The sequence below is a fragment of the Schistocerca cancellata genome, chromosome 2 (assembly GCF_023864275.1).
Source record: "Schistocerca cancellata isolate TAMUIC-IGC-003103 chromosome 2, iqSchCanc2.1, whole genome shotgun sequence".
Taxonomy (NCBI): Eukaryota; Metazoa; Arthropoda; class Insecta; order Orthoptera; family Acrididae; genus Schistocerca; species Schistocerca cancellata.
Window position 1 is genome coordinate 184,996,937 of NC_064627.1, and position 14,108 is coordinate 185,011,044.

At 45.5% G+C, this 14,108-nt stretch overlaps 1 protein-coding gene across 1 annotated transcript in view; it reads left to right on the forward strand.

Annotated features, from left to right (window-relative positions):
- Window positions 1-14,108, forward strand: part of LOC126161503 (uncharacterized) — a 1,122,758-nt gene that overhangs the window by 446,023 nt on the left and 662,627 nt on the right. The window contains exon 2 of the mRNA XM_049917404.1: window positions 1,581-1,685. Within this exon, the coding sequence (XP_049773361.1) occupies window positions 1,581-1,685 (105 nt within the window). The remainder of the gene's footprint in view (window positions 1-1,580; window positions 1,686-14,108) is intronic.

Sequence of the window (14,108 nt, forward strand, 5' to 3'; positions counted from 1 at the left end):
GCCATTAAAATTGCTACATCATGAAGATGAAGTGCTACAGACGCGAAATTTAACCGACAGGAAGAAGATGCTGTCGTATGCAAATGATTAGCTTTTCAGAGCATTCACACAAGGTTGGCTCCGGTGGCGACACCTACAACGTGTTGACATGAGGAAAGTTTCCAACCGATTTCTCGTACACGAACAGCAGTTGACCGGCGTTGCTTGGTGAAACGTTGTTGTGATGCCTCGTGTAAGGAGGAGAAATGCGTACCATCACGTTTCCAACTTTGGAAAAGGTCGGATTGTAGCCTATCGCGATTGCGGTTTATCGTATCGCGACACTGCTGCTCGCGTTGGTCGAGATCCAATGACTGTTAGCAGAATATGGAATCGGTGGGTTCAGAAGGGTAATACGGAACGCCGAGCTGGATCCCAACGGCCTCGTATCACTAGTAGTCGAGATGACAGGCACCTTATCCGCATGGCTGTAACGGATCGTGCAGCCACGTCTCGATCCCTGAGTCAACAGATGGGGACGTTTGAAAGACAACAACCATCTGCGCGAACAGTCCGACGACGTTTGTAGCAGCGTGGACTATCTGCTCGGAGACTATGGCTGCGTTTACTCTCGACGCTGAATCACAGACAGGAGCGCCTGCGATAGTGTACTTAGCGACGAACCTGGGTGCACGAATGGCAAAGCGTCATTTTTTCGGATGAATCCAGGTTCTGTTTACAACATCATGATGGTCGCATCCGTGTTTGGCGACATAGCGGTGAACGCACATTGGAAGCGTGTATTCGTCATCGCCATACTGGCGTATCACCCGGCGTGATGGTATGGGGTGCCATTGGTTACACGTCTCGGTCACCTCTTGTTCGCCTTGACGGCGCTTTAAACAGTGAACGTTACATTTCAGATGCGTTACGACCAATGGCTCTACCCTTCATTCGATAACTGCGAAACCCTAAATTTCAGCAATATAATGCACGACCGCATGTTGCAGGTCCTGTACGCGCCTTTCTTGATACAGAAAATGTTCGAATGCTGCACTGGCCAGCACGTTCTTCAGATCTCCCTCCAATCGAAAACGTCTGGTCAATGGTGGCCCATCAACTGGCTCATCACAATACACCAGTCACTACTGTTGATGAACTGTGGTATCGTGTTGAAGCTGCAAGGGCAGCTGTACCTGTACACGCCACCCAATCTCTGTTTGACTCAATGCCCAGGCGTATCCAAGCCGTTATTACGGCCAGAGGTGGTTGTTCTGGGTACTGCTTTCTCAGGATGTACGCACCCAAATTGCGTGAAAATGTAATCACATGTCAGATCTAGTATAATATATTTGTCCAATGAATACCCATTTGTCGTCTGCATTTCTTGTTGGTGTAGCAATTTTAATGGCCAGTAGTGTAATACAGTATGAGAATCTCGTACGTAGTATCGGAATGCGTTGCGGGCTGCATAAGACCCAGCGCCAGGGGCAGCTGATTCACACCGTTTACTGTAGCTAGCTGCCTGGGAGTATGATGTACGGTAGTGGACGCCAGGTGGAGAGATTGCGGAACGGGCAGTGGCACAGGATGTGTTGCAGGCGCGCGTGCACGGGTCGCTGCCGCCCATCACACACGCGCTGTCAGGCCTCTACGACAGCAGGGCGACGCCGCCCACCACCGTCGACCGGTTCGCGTACTCACAGGTAACGCTGGCTGCGCACTACTTACCTCCAATGTACAGCTGACTGCGCAGCGGCCAGCTGCAGCAGCTTCTCTTACAGCAGACCTTGCAACGCGGCGCTGGCGTCATCGTAGTCACGCAGCTGCGGCCAACACCTGCGGCAGGGAGCCGCATGTTGCTACGTCCAGCAATGCGTCACGCGCTGACACTAATCACTTCGCGACTGTATGCTGTTTGTAGTTCACAAAGAACTCCCGCTATCACTTACAACGAGTGGCGAGAACATAACAGTTTCCAGAATGAGATTTTCACTCTGCAGCGGAGTGTGCGCTGATATGAATCTTCCTGGCAGATTAAAACTGTGTGCCGGACAGAGACTCGAAGTCGGGACCTTTGCCTTTCGCGGGCAAGTTCTCTACCAACTGAGCTACCCAAGCACGACTCACGCCCCGTCCTCACAGCTTCACTTCTGCCAGTACCTCGTCTCCTACCTTCCAAACTTCACAGAAAGTCTCCTGCGAACCTTGCAGAACTAGCACTCCTGAAAGACAGGATATTGCGGAGACATGGCTTAGCCACAGCCTGGGGGATGTTTCCAGAATGAGATTTTCACTCTTCAGCGGAGTGATATGATAGAGCACTTGCCCGCGAAAGGCAAATGTCGCGGGTTCGGGTCTCGGTCCGGCACACAGTTTTAATCTGCCAGGAAGTTTCAACATTACAGTTAATTCACCGTGTCTATCGATCGCCCCAACTGTGCAATTAGATAACAGCAGTAGGTTCGCAACGATATTCACACCTCTGATACCGTATATTGACCGATTAGGTCTTTCAACGCCAATAGCGACTTGCTAATCCTTAAACTGACTCATAATATATCTCTGCTAAGGCCGTAAGTTTACGAAAATGTTGCAAATTAGTCCTCCAGAACAGAAATGATCGATATCACCGCCGCTTCCGAAGAAATCATTCAACTTAGCAGATTTATTTTTATAGGATTAGCGGGCACTAATTACGTGACTGTCGTAAATAAAACTCATAATAACCTCAAGAATTAATAGAGTTTCGTAGTTCAGTTGTTATCGACCGTTGTTACAACAATCAGCGATATTAGCTCATGCAACTAATCACTTCAAAAAATGTTGAAATGTGTGTGAAATCTTATGGGACTTAACTGCTAAGGTCATCAGTCTCTAAGCTTACACACTACTTAACCTAAATTATCCTAAGGACAAACACACACACTCCTGCCAGAGGGAGGACTCGAACCTCCGCCGAGACCAGTCTATGACTGCAGCGTCTTAGACCGCTCGGAACTAATCAGTTACGAGAGCAATTACACATCATATTCTGAACTAGCGTCATGTAAATGTCAAACAGATGTCGTATTTCCACTTTTGATAACACGAAATCACTTAGAGATAATGTAACAGCCTCTTCAGTCGATCTTGAATGCCAATACTGCTTTCAAGACCCCGCTCAACTTCAGGCCAACTAATTAGTAACAGTTCTGAACATTTTTATGTACAGAAAACTTCCTTTTACTCAGATTCACACGACTAACAACTCTCCTTTTTTCAGCAAAATGATCTTGACTGCATTTATCATAACGGACAAATTTTAAGTTTTCGTGAATAACATACTCTGTGCAGTTTTATTTGTCTTCCTGATACATTTTCAAGACATTAACGTAGGAACAGTAAGTCTTATTACTGGAACGTACTAGTTTCAGCTTAATACAATGGAGAGACTCTGGAAATTGGAAATTTGTGGTATATTCTGTGGAACCAAACTGCTGAGGTCATAGGTCCCTAAGGTTACACACTACTTAATCTAACTTAAGCTAACGACAACACACACACCCATGCCCAAGGGAGGAGTCGAACCTCCGACGAGGCGAGCCGCAGGAATCGTGGCAAGGCGCCTCTTGGTTCAAATAGCTCTAAAGCACTATGGGATCTGAGGTCATCAGTCGCCTAGACTTAGAACTACTTAAACCTAACTAACCTAAGGACATCACACACATCGATGCCCGAGGCAGGATTCGAACCTACGAATGTAGCAGCAGTGCCGTTCCGGACTGAAGCGCCTAGAACCGCTCGGTCACAGCGCCGAAGATGAAAATGTTCCTCTAAATGGTGATTAACTTGTAAAATAAAGTGTACAGCTGTCGACAAAAAAGTTGCAGAGACAATGAGCAACTACCCTCGTTATTAGCCCATAAACTAAGTCGGCATGATCGGAAGAATATACAAATAGCGCGATTTCTGGTCCCAGGGACACAACAAAGACGCTGCTCTATACTTCGTTTTCTCATGTTGTAAGTGGAATAAATAAAAAGACAATCATTTTGTTGGCATTGAATGAACTTTGTACGTTTTTCTCTCAAGATTGGACTATAGCATCGAACTTTTTCCAAACGCTTCCTCTTGTTGAACGAATTTGCAATTGTGTATACCGCGTCACTTAATATTCAATTTCCACCATTCGCTTCAGTTTCGTTAGGGGTCATCTGGTCCTGGTAATCGTTCGTTTACACTTCGTCAATGCTCCAGTACTACAGCAAGATCGTGACTCAGCTTTCGTACTAAGTCACATCTAGCGTTACACGCCTGTACACTTCAGTATGAGAGCGCCACCGTTCTCAGTTTCATCATGCTTCCTGAGCTGTAGCGCCAAATATGCCAGTATAACACTGACGTAAACAGCGGCGCCTTAATTTCTAATGGATGCAACCCTCAATACGCGACTTTTACTCGCTCAGTTTCTGTGCTCTATGGCTCACCACTACACTCACTCATGTTACTAATTTAGTTAGTGCTACGATCGGGTCTATGGTTCGTCCTGTTGAGTAACTGAGTATGATGAATTTCTTTATTTAAAGTAATTTCATTCCCATTCAAAATGGGCTGGCAGCGGTGGAACTGCTGCTCTTCATATTTGGTAAAATCTTCGATCCTTTGAGCAGCACAGAGTGTTCACAAAAAAATATGAAAGCATAAATTTAAATTTTAACATATAAAATATTTACCCATTTCTTAAAATTGTTAATAAGGACAGTTGTATAACTAAGATGTTAAAAGCTCTTTGCTGTCTTTAAAACAAAAAGTATCGATGGTAATCTGTGCAGTAAGAAAAGTGGCCGGTGATCAATGGCCAGCTTCTTTTATCAGGTTGTTATTGGCGGGCTTCACTGCAAAGCGAACGATCTAACACAGTTACACGCCATCAGATAAATTCTACCTATAACGGTGAATTATTTGAAAGTTCGCGTTCATTCAATACGTAGATTTACGTCTTTCTTTAAAGTTGTAATATTGCAAGGGAATGGAAAAACTTGTCGTCTCACATGCATTAACTTTACATGTTCCGACATTTTTCAGTTTCTGGACGTTATTTTTAATCGCCAGTTCCCAAGTTTGCTCGGCAATTTCTCTCAGTGTCAAGTCCAAAACTTACTGCCCCCTTCTACTATATTGTTTCCACATTATCTCTCTCCTATATTTTCCCCTCTAGTTTTCATTCTTAACTCCAGATGTTTGTTCGTGGAATCGCTGTTTTTATGCCATTCATATTCGACCTAATATATTAGTGTGGCGACCCTGTAATTTTTACATTTATAATTGTCCTTGTGAGGTGGCTTAACCAGAAATTGCGCACAAGGGTTACATCTCCATTATTCTTGTCACGTAACGTATGTCGAGCCTTCGCTAGGATTCGTTTACAGTTCTACATACGTACTTTACAACCTTTCTTCAGAGCCTTATTGGGTAACGATATTTGAAGTTCACTGAATGTGTTCTTGTATTTCACGACCCCAGGTAATTTTGATATCTTCATTTTTAGTGTCAACAACACTTCCAGATGCTTTACAGAAGTCAAAAAATCTTTTCTCAAGTTTCCATGGTTGTAAAACGCCGAGTAGGCAATGCATTTGCGATGACTGAGACGACGTCAGCTGTAACTTGACACTGTGATTTTTTTTTCCAGCGCTTCTCGATCACAGCAAAATTCCGGTCGGAAGAAGTCTGTGCTGGAACGTTAGAAACTAGTCATCGATTCTTTTAAACACACCTATATTGCCTAGGAACATGTAGAGGAATAACATCACACTATTTTTTGCTTGAACACGACATTTATCTCCAACCACACAGTTTTTTTTATGTGTTAGAGGACTATCAGGGTCATTAACAACTTGAGCCAGAAAAGATATAATATGGTTTCTACCTCAAGAGGACCTCTCACATGCCAGACATACAAAATCCCATCTCCAGTATCACAAACATCGATCCCGAAATTCAACAAACTGCGTTGCCGAGAGTAGTACACATTTGTTTGAAAGTGTGAGATCTTTCTGTAAGTCCGTGGTCATAGAGCGCATGTCACTGTCAGGTAATGTTGAGGCAATACTGTCACCTTTCACGCAGGCGAAGCTTAGCAAATCATTATGATGATGATGAGCGTATGGCATTGGTGGCCGGAAGACCCCTCGCGGGGCGGTTCGGCCGCCGCTCCACTAGTTCTTTAACGCCACTACGGCGACTTGCGACTAAATGAGGATGAAATGATGATGAAAGACACACAACACCCAGTCATTTCGAGGCAGAGAAAATCCCTGACCCCGCCGGGAATCGAACCCGGGACACCGCGCGCGGGAAGCGAGAACGCTACCGCAAGACCACGAGCCGCAGACGTTATGATTATAATTTTTTGTTTTTCAGCGGAACATAGGAACGCCACGGGACAGAAGAACTCACTTATCTCTCCTATTTAATTCTTAACGTGCTTTACTTCTGCGTCTTTGTGGTGGGTGGAGCATTTTGGAGGGGGAGGGGGGTCGGGCTACCTCGCCTCGCCAGCTCTATCTGACCATTTTCGTATATACGGTTACTCGCCCGTCTCCACCTGTGTTTTGCTCGCCTGTGTCACTGCAACACGCTCTTACCAAACAGATGTTGAGATTCGTTTACCAGAGCATCGAATGCAAGTAGTTTTGTCGCCTGAATAACACAGATCAGCTTTCGCTGAAGGTCGGTGGCGCGGAACTAGCAGTTCATTTCTGTGCTTACCGCTGCGCGGCGCCACTGTATAGAGCGCTCGAGCGGAAAACACCACTCCGTCCGCTTGGCACGCAGCGGATTACAGTTTCACTGCTGCGCCACATTTGTGTTGGGGGATTTATGCTCTTTGATTTACTAGCTTCCGCTGTGAAACGGGTAGCACGGGCAGTCAGGATCACTGTATGCTAATGCTTTGCACAGAGAATAATTAATACACACTTGTGCCAATTTCTAGCAGCACAGGACAGAGGCGCTTTCCATACAGTGCAAGCTATCTCTTTGCAATAGGTCGCAGTTCCAAACGCTACATGTGACATGTGGAATAATACCGAGTGCACAGCGAGCTTCAAAATGATTCATCAGCTTTCACAAGACTGTATCTTCTTGCTATTTCGTCGAACATTAACGTGGTGAGACTGTGGCTGTGTGTGAAGGTTCGATCTTACAAAATAGTAAAAACAGGAATGAGCCACTGTTAATAATGCAATATGTTAGAGATAAAAAGCGCCTGTTGCCGGTTTCGAAACGACAGGTTAATGCTTAGACGGTTTTTCACGTTTCATATTACGTTATGATCAACGTGTATAGTAGTATAATTGTGGGAAAGTTTCTAGGGTGGTGGTTCCGTCCATCGAAAAGTAACGCAAGAAAAGAAGTACTGTAGAATCGTCGATGGACATGACTATGAATTCTAACAACATAAACAACTTCCCAAGATAAGAATTGAATTATATTTCTATTACTTACATCGAAAACCCTGTGCGACTCAAAACTTATTTTGTTCTTGTATCTATTACTTGAAGCAAGCTTTAAAGGAAAATAACACATATAAATAAAGCTATGTTTACCAATGCTATGAAGGAATCGTGTGTTTTTCTTGACAGTGAAGGGAAAAATAGAACCTAGCACTCTATAAGGAGAAACATAACCTGTGACGTAGACGTTACCTGCGTAGGGACAACGCTTAGAAAAATATTTCAATACCAAAAAATTTTGTGGGGTGTTATTACTTGGCTTTTCCCTAAACATCTCACAAATACAGGGAAAAAGAAGTCAAAATAAAATTATAGGAAAACCTATTTGCCAAGAAGTTTCTTAAAAGAGTAAACCGCCATTTGACTGTATATAATTAAATTTATCTCTTGTACTATCCACATTTCGGCCTCAATACGGTTATCGGGCACAATGCTAAAAGATCTTAGAGACATGTGTTAGCCTTTTTTACCTACTCTAGACTGCCTTAACGGGTATGACGTAATAATGGTCCAAAACCTTCCAGCATTGTAGTAATGGCACAAAAGCCGAAATCTGGTTAGTACAAAAGGTCAGTATCATAATACACAGTCAAATGGCGGTTTTCTCTTTTAAAAGGTATTCCGTGACTGTGGCTCAATGCCGTCGAAAACGTTATACGCGCAAGTTTGTTGTCAAAATAACATAGTCCAAACTCAGCTGGCATATGCTGTGTATCTGAATATCTGTTCAATAGTAGTTCTTGTGAGGATCGTATTATTGCTCCTGCAATTTCGGCATTCATCAGAGCGCCCTTAAGAATGAATCACGTAGATGTAGCTGTAATTCAGTATAACTTACTTTTCATATTATGAGTTTAGCAGGATACAGTATAATCACTAAACGTGGCGACAAATAAACATAATTTATCTAAATTTGAAGAAAATTATTTGTTCGCACTGCGTTGTGTAGGAAAGTTGTACATACAAATCTGTTAATTTGTTTCATACTCATAATTAAAAACGCGTTTTAGCTACAACCCTCTAAATGCAAACATAAATTTTCCTTGTGTGTGTGTGTGTGTGTGTCTCTGTCTCTCTCTCTCTCTCTCTCTCTCTCTCTGTGTGTGTGTGTGTGTGTGTGTGTGTGTGTGTGTGTGTGTGTGTGTGTGTAAAGTTAATTTATGGATGTGTTACTGTTTACTGTTCACTCCCTATTTTGGCCATTATATTATAAACGTGTGGAAGCTGGTTGATTTATGAACTGTGAAAGACTGGAGCCCAGTTGTCCTTTACGGAATTTGATGTCTCATACAATCAAGTAATTCTGTTAGCTCTAAAGTACCGTAGATGTGCATTTGTTGGTGAAATCAGTTTATCACGCGAAGAACATTGGCCTTCGCGGAAGAATTTCTCTGCGAGAAATACTATTCACAGCATGATGAACGAATAACTGTGCTGAGTTTGATGCATTTCTCCTCAGAAACTCAGGGAATTGTTTTTAACTGGCACGTTACGTATGTATTAGTGGACTACAATATTATTGCACCAGGGTGTGACGGCGCATTGATCAGCTCATGGTGTGTTTTTATCGTGATATCACATGCTTATCCACTTGGTTGAGTATGCACAACTGTCTTAAAATCACTGTCAGTTCCATTCGGGTTTCTTAGTCACCAATGCACTTGTTTACTGTAAAACGATATAGCAGGGCTTTTGCTTTTTTGAACTACGATGCAAAGGTCGTTTGGTCATAGACACATGTGCAAGGAACTTTGTATTGTATTCTGAATAACACAGGTATTGCAGTATCGTATTTATCCACCGACTCTTGGCAAGCGATTTTCAAGTAAAATGTGTCGCCTGGACGGAACGGTCTATTGATCGTGACCGGGCCAAATATCTCACGAAATAAGCGTCAAACGAAAAAACTACAAGGAACGGAACTTGTCTAGCTTTATTTAATATAGTGTGTAGTGTGGACTGAAGAGATCATCCTTGATGACTTATTCTTCTAGGCTGGGATGTAAGGATAAAAGGAAAACACTTTATTTATTACACATTCAGTTACGCTTGGGCACGCAATGGGTCCTTTAGCCTGCTGTCTTTGGTGATGTCTATCTCCTGTGGAGGGTGAAATGTGTCAAGGCTGTTATGTGTGACTGCTTCCTCGTGTTATGACAGATTGCCTATGGGGGGTGAAACGTTATTGACTTCGGTACTCGATACTTGTGCCATCCTGCAGGGTTTACCGTTCCTACCGATTCTAATTGTCGAACTTCGTCCCTAGGGGCATCGATCTTGTCAAAAACTCGTAGAGCCTTGTCATGGACCTTCTCTTGTATAGTGGTCTCGTGGAGTGCGGTGCGGATGTCGACGTTTCTTGTCCACCATGGAGCTTCTGTGATCCATCGATAGCAAATGTTTTGCAGCGCTTGGAGTTTGTTGTAGTTGGAGACGCACGTAGTTCCCCACGAGGTGGAGCCATACAACATTGTGGGTTCCACCGTTGCCTTATACAATTGGAGTTTAGTCTTAGGGTTGAGATCCTTACTCTTCAGGAACGGAATCAATGACCTGGCCATCTTCTGGGCTGCCGTCTTCTTGTCTTCAATATGCTGCGTAAAGAGTAATTTTTGGTCAAGGTAGACACCGAGATACTTCACTCCCGGCGACCATGGGATAAATTAGTCAGCTATTTGGAGTCTGTCGTTCAGAACTGGTTTCCTCCGTGTGAACAGAACGGCTGCCGTCTTCGTCGGGTTGATCGTTATCTTATTTTACAGCGCCCAGCGTTCCAATACAGCAAGTTGCCGTTGCATCCTTGCTATTAGCTGGTCCAAGTGTCGTCCAGTTGTCAGAAAGGCCGTATCGTCCGCATAAAAACTCGCCGTAACAAGGGAGACTGTTGGGATGTCATTTATATATAAGTTGAAAAGCAGAGGCGAAATGACAGAGCCCTGCGGAATTCCTGCGGAGATCAGTTTCATTTCGGAGTTTTTATCGTCGACTCGGACATACAGTTTCCTGTCCTGCAGAAAGCTGTCTATGAGTCTAATGTAACAATCCGCAATAGGGGTAGTGCGATGCAGTTTGACGATAAGGTTGGGCCGCCACACCTTATCGTAAGCTTTTTCGATGTCAAGGAAGACACCAATCGTGAAGTGCTGCTTGTTGTATCCTTCTTGTATCCGTTCGGTGATCCGTAAAAGTTGAAGTTCGGCAGATAACTTTTCCCTGAAACCGAATTGTTCGGGTCGTATAACATCATACGCTGTAAGCGTGTCATGGAGCCTCTTCAACAGCACTCTCTCGGGCACCTTGCCAAGGGTCGGCAAGAGGCTAATTGGCCGGTAACTGTTGGGTTCTGCTGGGTCTTAACCTGGCTTGGGTATTGGAACTACTCGAGCCGTCTTCCATGCCGTAGGAAAATATCCCTGCAGAAGACAGCTGTTGAGAATTCGGGTAAGGAGCATAGTTGGCTTCCTGGGCAACTGTTTCAAATCGGTGTTGCTTATGGAGTCGTTGCCCGGCGCATTATTCCGAGTCTTCCGGATAATTTTACGGATCTCTGCTGGCGTGGTGAGTTGTGGGCGGCTCTGCACAGGCGCAGTACGAAAAGCAGTCCATTCTGCTGTAACGACGGCTTCATGTTCTTGCAGGCGGACGTCGTTCATGGGGGTCACTGGTGGAGACATCTGTTCTTGGTAAGTCGTAGCATACAGCTCCGCCTGGGCCAGTTCGTCATAGAGGAGGCCATCTGGTCCTCTGATGGCTCGTTTAGGTGGCCGCTGGTGTCGTATATTCTTGACTACCTGCCATTCGTTCTTGGTTCGAAGTAAGAATTCATCCATCTTATCTTCCCAGACCTGCTGTCACCACTCGGCCACTCTCCTGTGCAGCTCTCGTGTTGAGACGTGTGTTTCTCGTCGATCGATCGGGTTTCTATAGCGGAGCCAACGTCGCCTGCTCCTGTTTCTCTGTGTCTTCAGTTCTTGGAGTAGAGGCGGGAATTCGCCGAAAGCTACTACAGGGTAGACCGTGTGAGTAATTGCCCTCCGTCTGACTACCTTTATCTTCTGCGTCAAAGTTTGTACCGCGATGTCGATGGCTTCCGGTGTTGAAACGTCCTGCGTCGGGCAGATATTGTTGTCAAGATATGTCCGAAATTGACCCCAGTTCAGAGTTTGTGAGGTTGGGGGCGGAAGGTTGGCCGTTGCGTTTTTCACTATGCTGATAACAGGTCGGTGCTCAGACGAAAGATCGTCGACGGTGCGGAGCTGGAGGTTCGTCTCAATATTTTTGATGATAGCAATATCTAGGACGTCTGCTTCTTGCCGATCGACGTAAGGAATCCGTGTGGGCTCTCGTGGGCCATGGACTGTGATGCCCAGTTCTTCTTCCATGGCAATCAAAGTTCGTCCACGAGGGTTCGTACGCCGGGAATTCCACGCGACATGCTTGCTGTTAAGGTCACCTCCTAGGAAGATTTTGTCAAAATTGGTGAAGACACTTCGTAGGTCGTCTGGCACCAGGTTTTTACCGGGGCTGTTGTACGCCGCAATGAAAGTGTTGTTGCCTGCCGCCGCTCGAACCGTTACTGCTGTTGCCTCCAGATGTTGGAGGTGTGGTGGTGTTTCATGATGGTTCCGCAGTTCCCTTTTAAGCAGGACTGCGGTCCCTCCACCTCGTTGGCCTTTTCTGTCCGTTCTATAGACGTACATGTTACGAAATCTGAGCTCAGTTGTTGGACGAAGGTGCGTCTCCGATACAAGTGCGATGTCGATTTTGTGACGTTGTAAAAATTCAGTGAATTCTGTTTTCTTGTGTTTCATTCCGTTAGCGTTCCATATACAGATTTTCAGGTTTCTCGTGGTCCCAGGGCGATCCATCTTAAGGTATTCCAAAGGCCTTCAATACACCTTCGATTAAAGAAAGTATCCCCACTAGTTGCTGCTGCACGGCGGTGAGAAGTTTCGCGACATCAGAGAGCGCTGGAGCTATAGATTTCATCAAATGAGCTGGTGAGACGTAGGTTTCCGGTTCCGATCGGCGTGGTGATGCTGCGTGGGCGTATGAATAATGCTGGCGGTGCTGTCAAGGTGGAAGTGCTTCAGGAGGAGGCTGTGTTACTGGCTGCCGTGTCGCCGCCTGCTGTTCTTGTGGCGTTTGCTGACGGTGGGGCGGAGGGTGTGGCGTCAGGTTGGAGTTCCGTGTTACACGAGTCCTCCGTTGAGAGGGCTGCGGGGAAGACCGTTGTCTGTATTTCCTGAGAAGTTCCTGGTACTTCTGGCAGCCACGCCATGTGGCAGGATGGTCCTTTACAAAGTTCGCACATTTCGGCGGAGCCCCTCGGGGATGAGTACATGCTGAAGATCGGTGTTGCCCTCCACGTCGAACGCAGCGAACAGGCAAGCTGCAATAATTAGCCGTATGTTCGAATCGCTGGCAGTGGCGACATTGAACAGGTCCTTCTTGACTGTTGTAGGTTTCAATAACGACTTTAGTATATAGAAGGTATTTGATGTCGTAAATCTTGTAGTTTTCCTTTTGGGAAGGCAAAGTGACACAGTAAGCATCTTGAGGTCGTAATTCCTTCGTGTTGTCGTCTCGATTTTTAAACTGGTGGACGTTGATGACAGGGAAACCCTTCTCTATCAGTGCGTCTTTCAGTTCTTCCTCCGTAACTTCGGCAGGTAGACGTTTGACAACCACTTTGAGGTCCTTGTCCTCTGCGGCCTGATGTGTAAAAAAGTGGATGTCATTCGACACAAAGCAATTGATCTTCATAGGAGTCAAAGTGATATTTGATCCTGTCTCGTTGGTAGATGGCCTTAAGACTGCGGTCAATATTCGCTTTCAGCGCGTTGTTGAGTTCCATGTAGTTCTTGGTATGGTAAATAGTAACGGGCAGGACTTTGCGTAGTAAGTTCCGGCCAGAGCCATCTGTCCCCTCTTTATATGCTTCGAGATTGACATCACTCGTCTGGTCCATACGTTCTGGAGCATCCGTAGTATCTTCCGTCGCAATAGCCGCATAACGGTTGGAAGTTTTCAGTTCTTTTGGACGCTGTCGCTTCCGAGAGTTGTTCTGCTTAGGAGAAGCGTTGAGTCGTTTTCTTTGGGGAACTAGTGTAAAATCACCCTCTCCGTCAGTGGGCTGCACGGTCCAAAATTCTTCAGAGGAGACTCCCTCCATTTCGTCGTCGTCTTCTGGTGGAGAAAATTGTTCAACGTCGTCTACTTGTTCTTCAGGCTGTGAAGTAGGAACTGTACTAGTGTGGTTGTCGCATACTTCCTGACTTTGCAGAATCATGTGTTGTATTTCACGTCTTAGTTCCCGTTGTTGCCGATCGTTCAAATGGTTCAAATGGCTCTGAGCACTATGGGACGTAACAGCTGTGGTCATCAGTCCCCTAGAACTTAGAACTACTTAAACCTAACTAACCTAAGGACATCACACACATCCATGCCCGGGGCAGGATTCGAACCTGCGACCGTAGCAGTCGCGCGGTACCGGACTGCGCGCCTAGAACCGCGAGACCACCGCGGCCGGCGCCGATCGTTCTGTGTTAGCTGATGCCTCTCGTCATAGGGGTTTGACGTATGTTGTCCACCGCTCTGCATTCGCGTAGCGCTCGTCGTTGTCCTGTC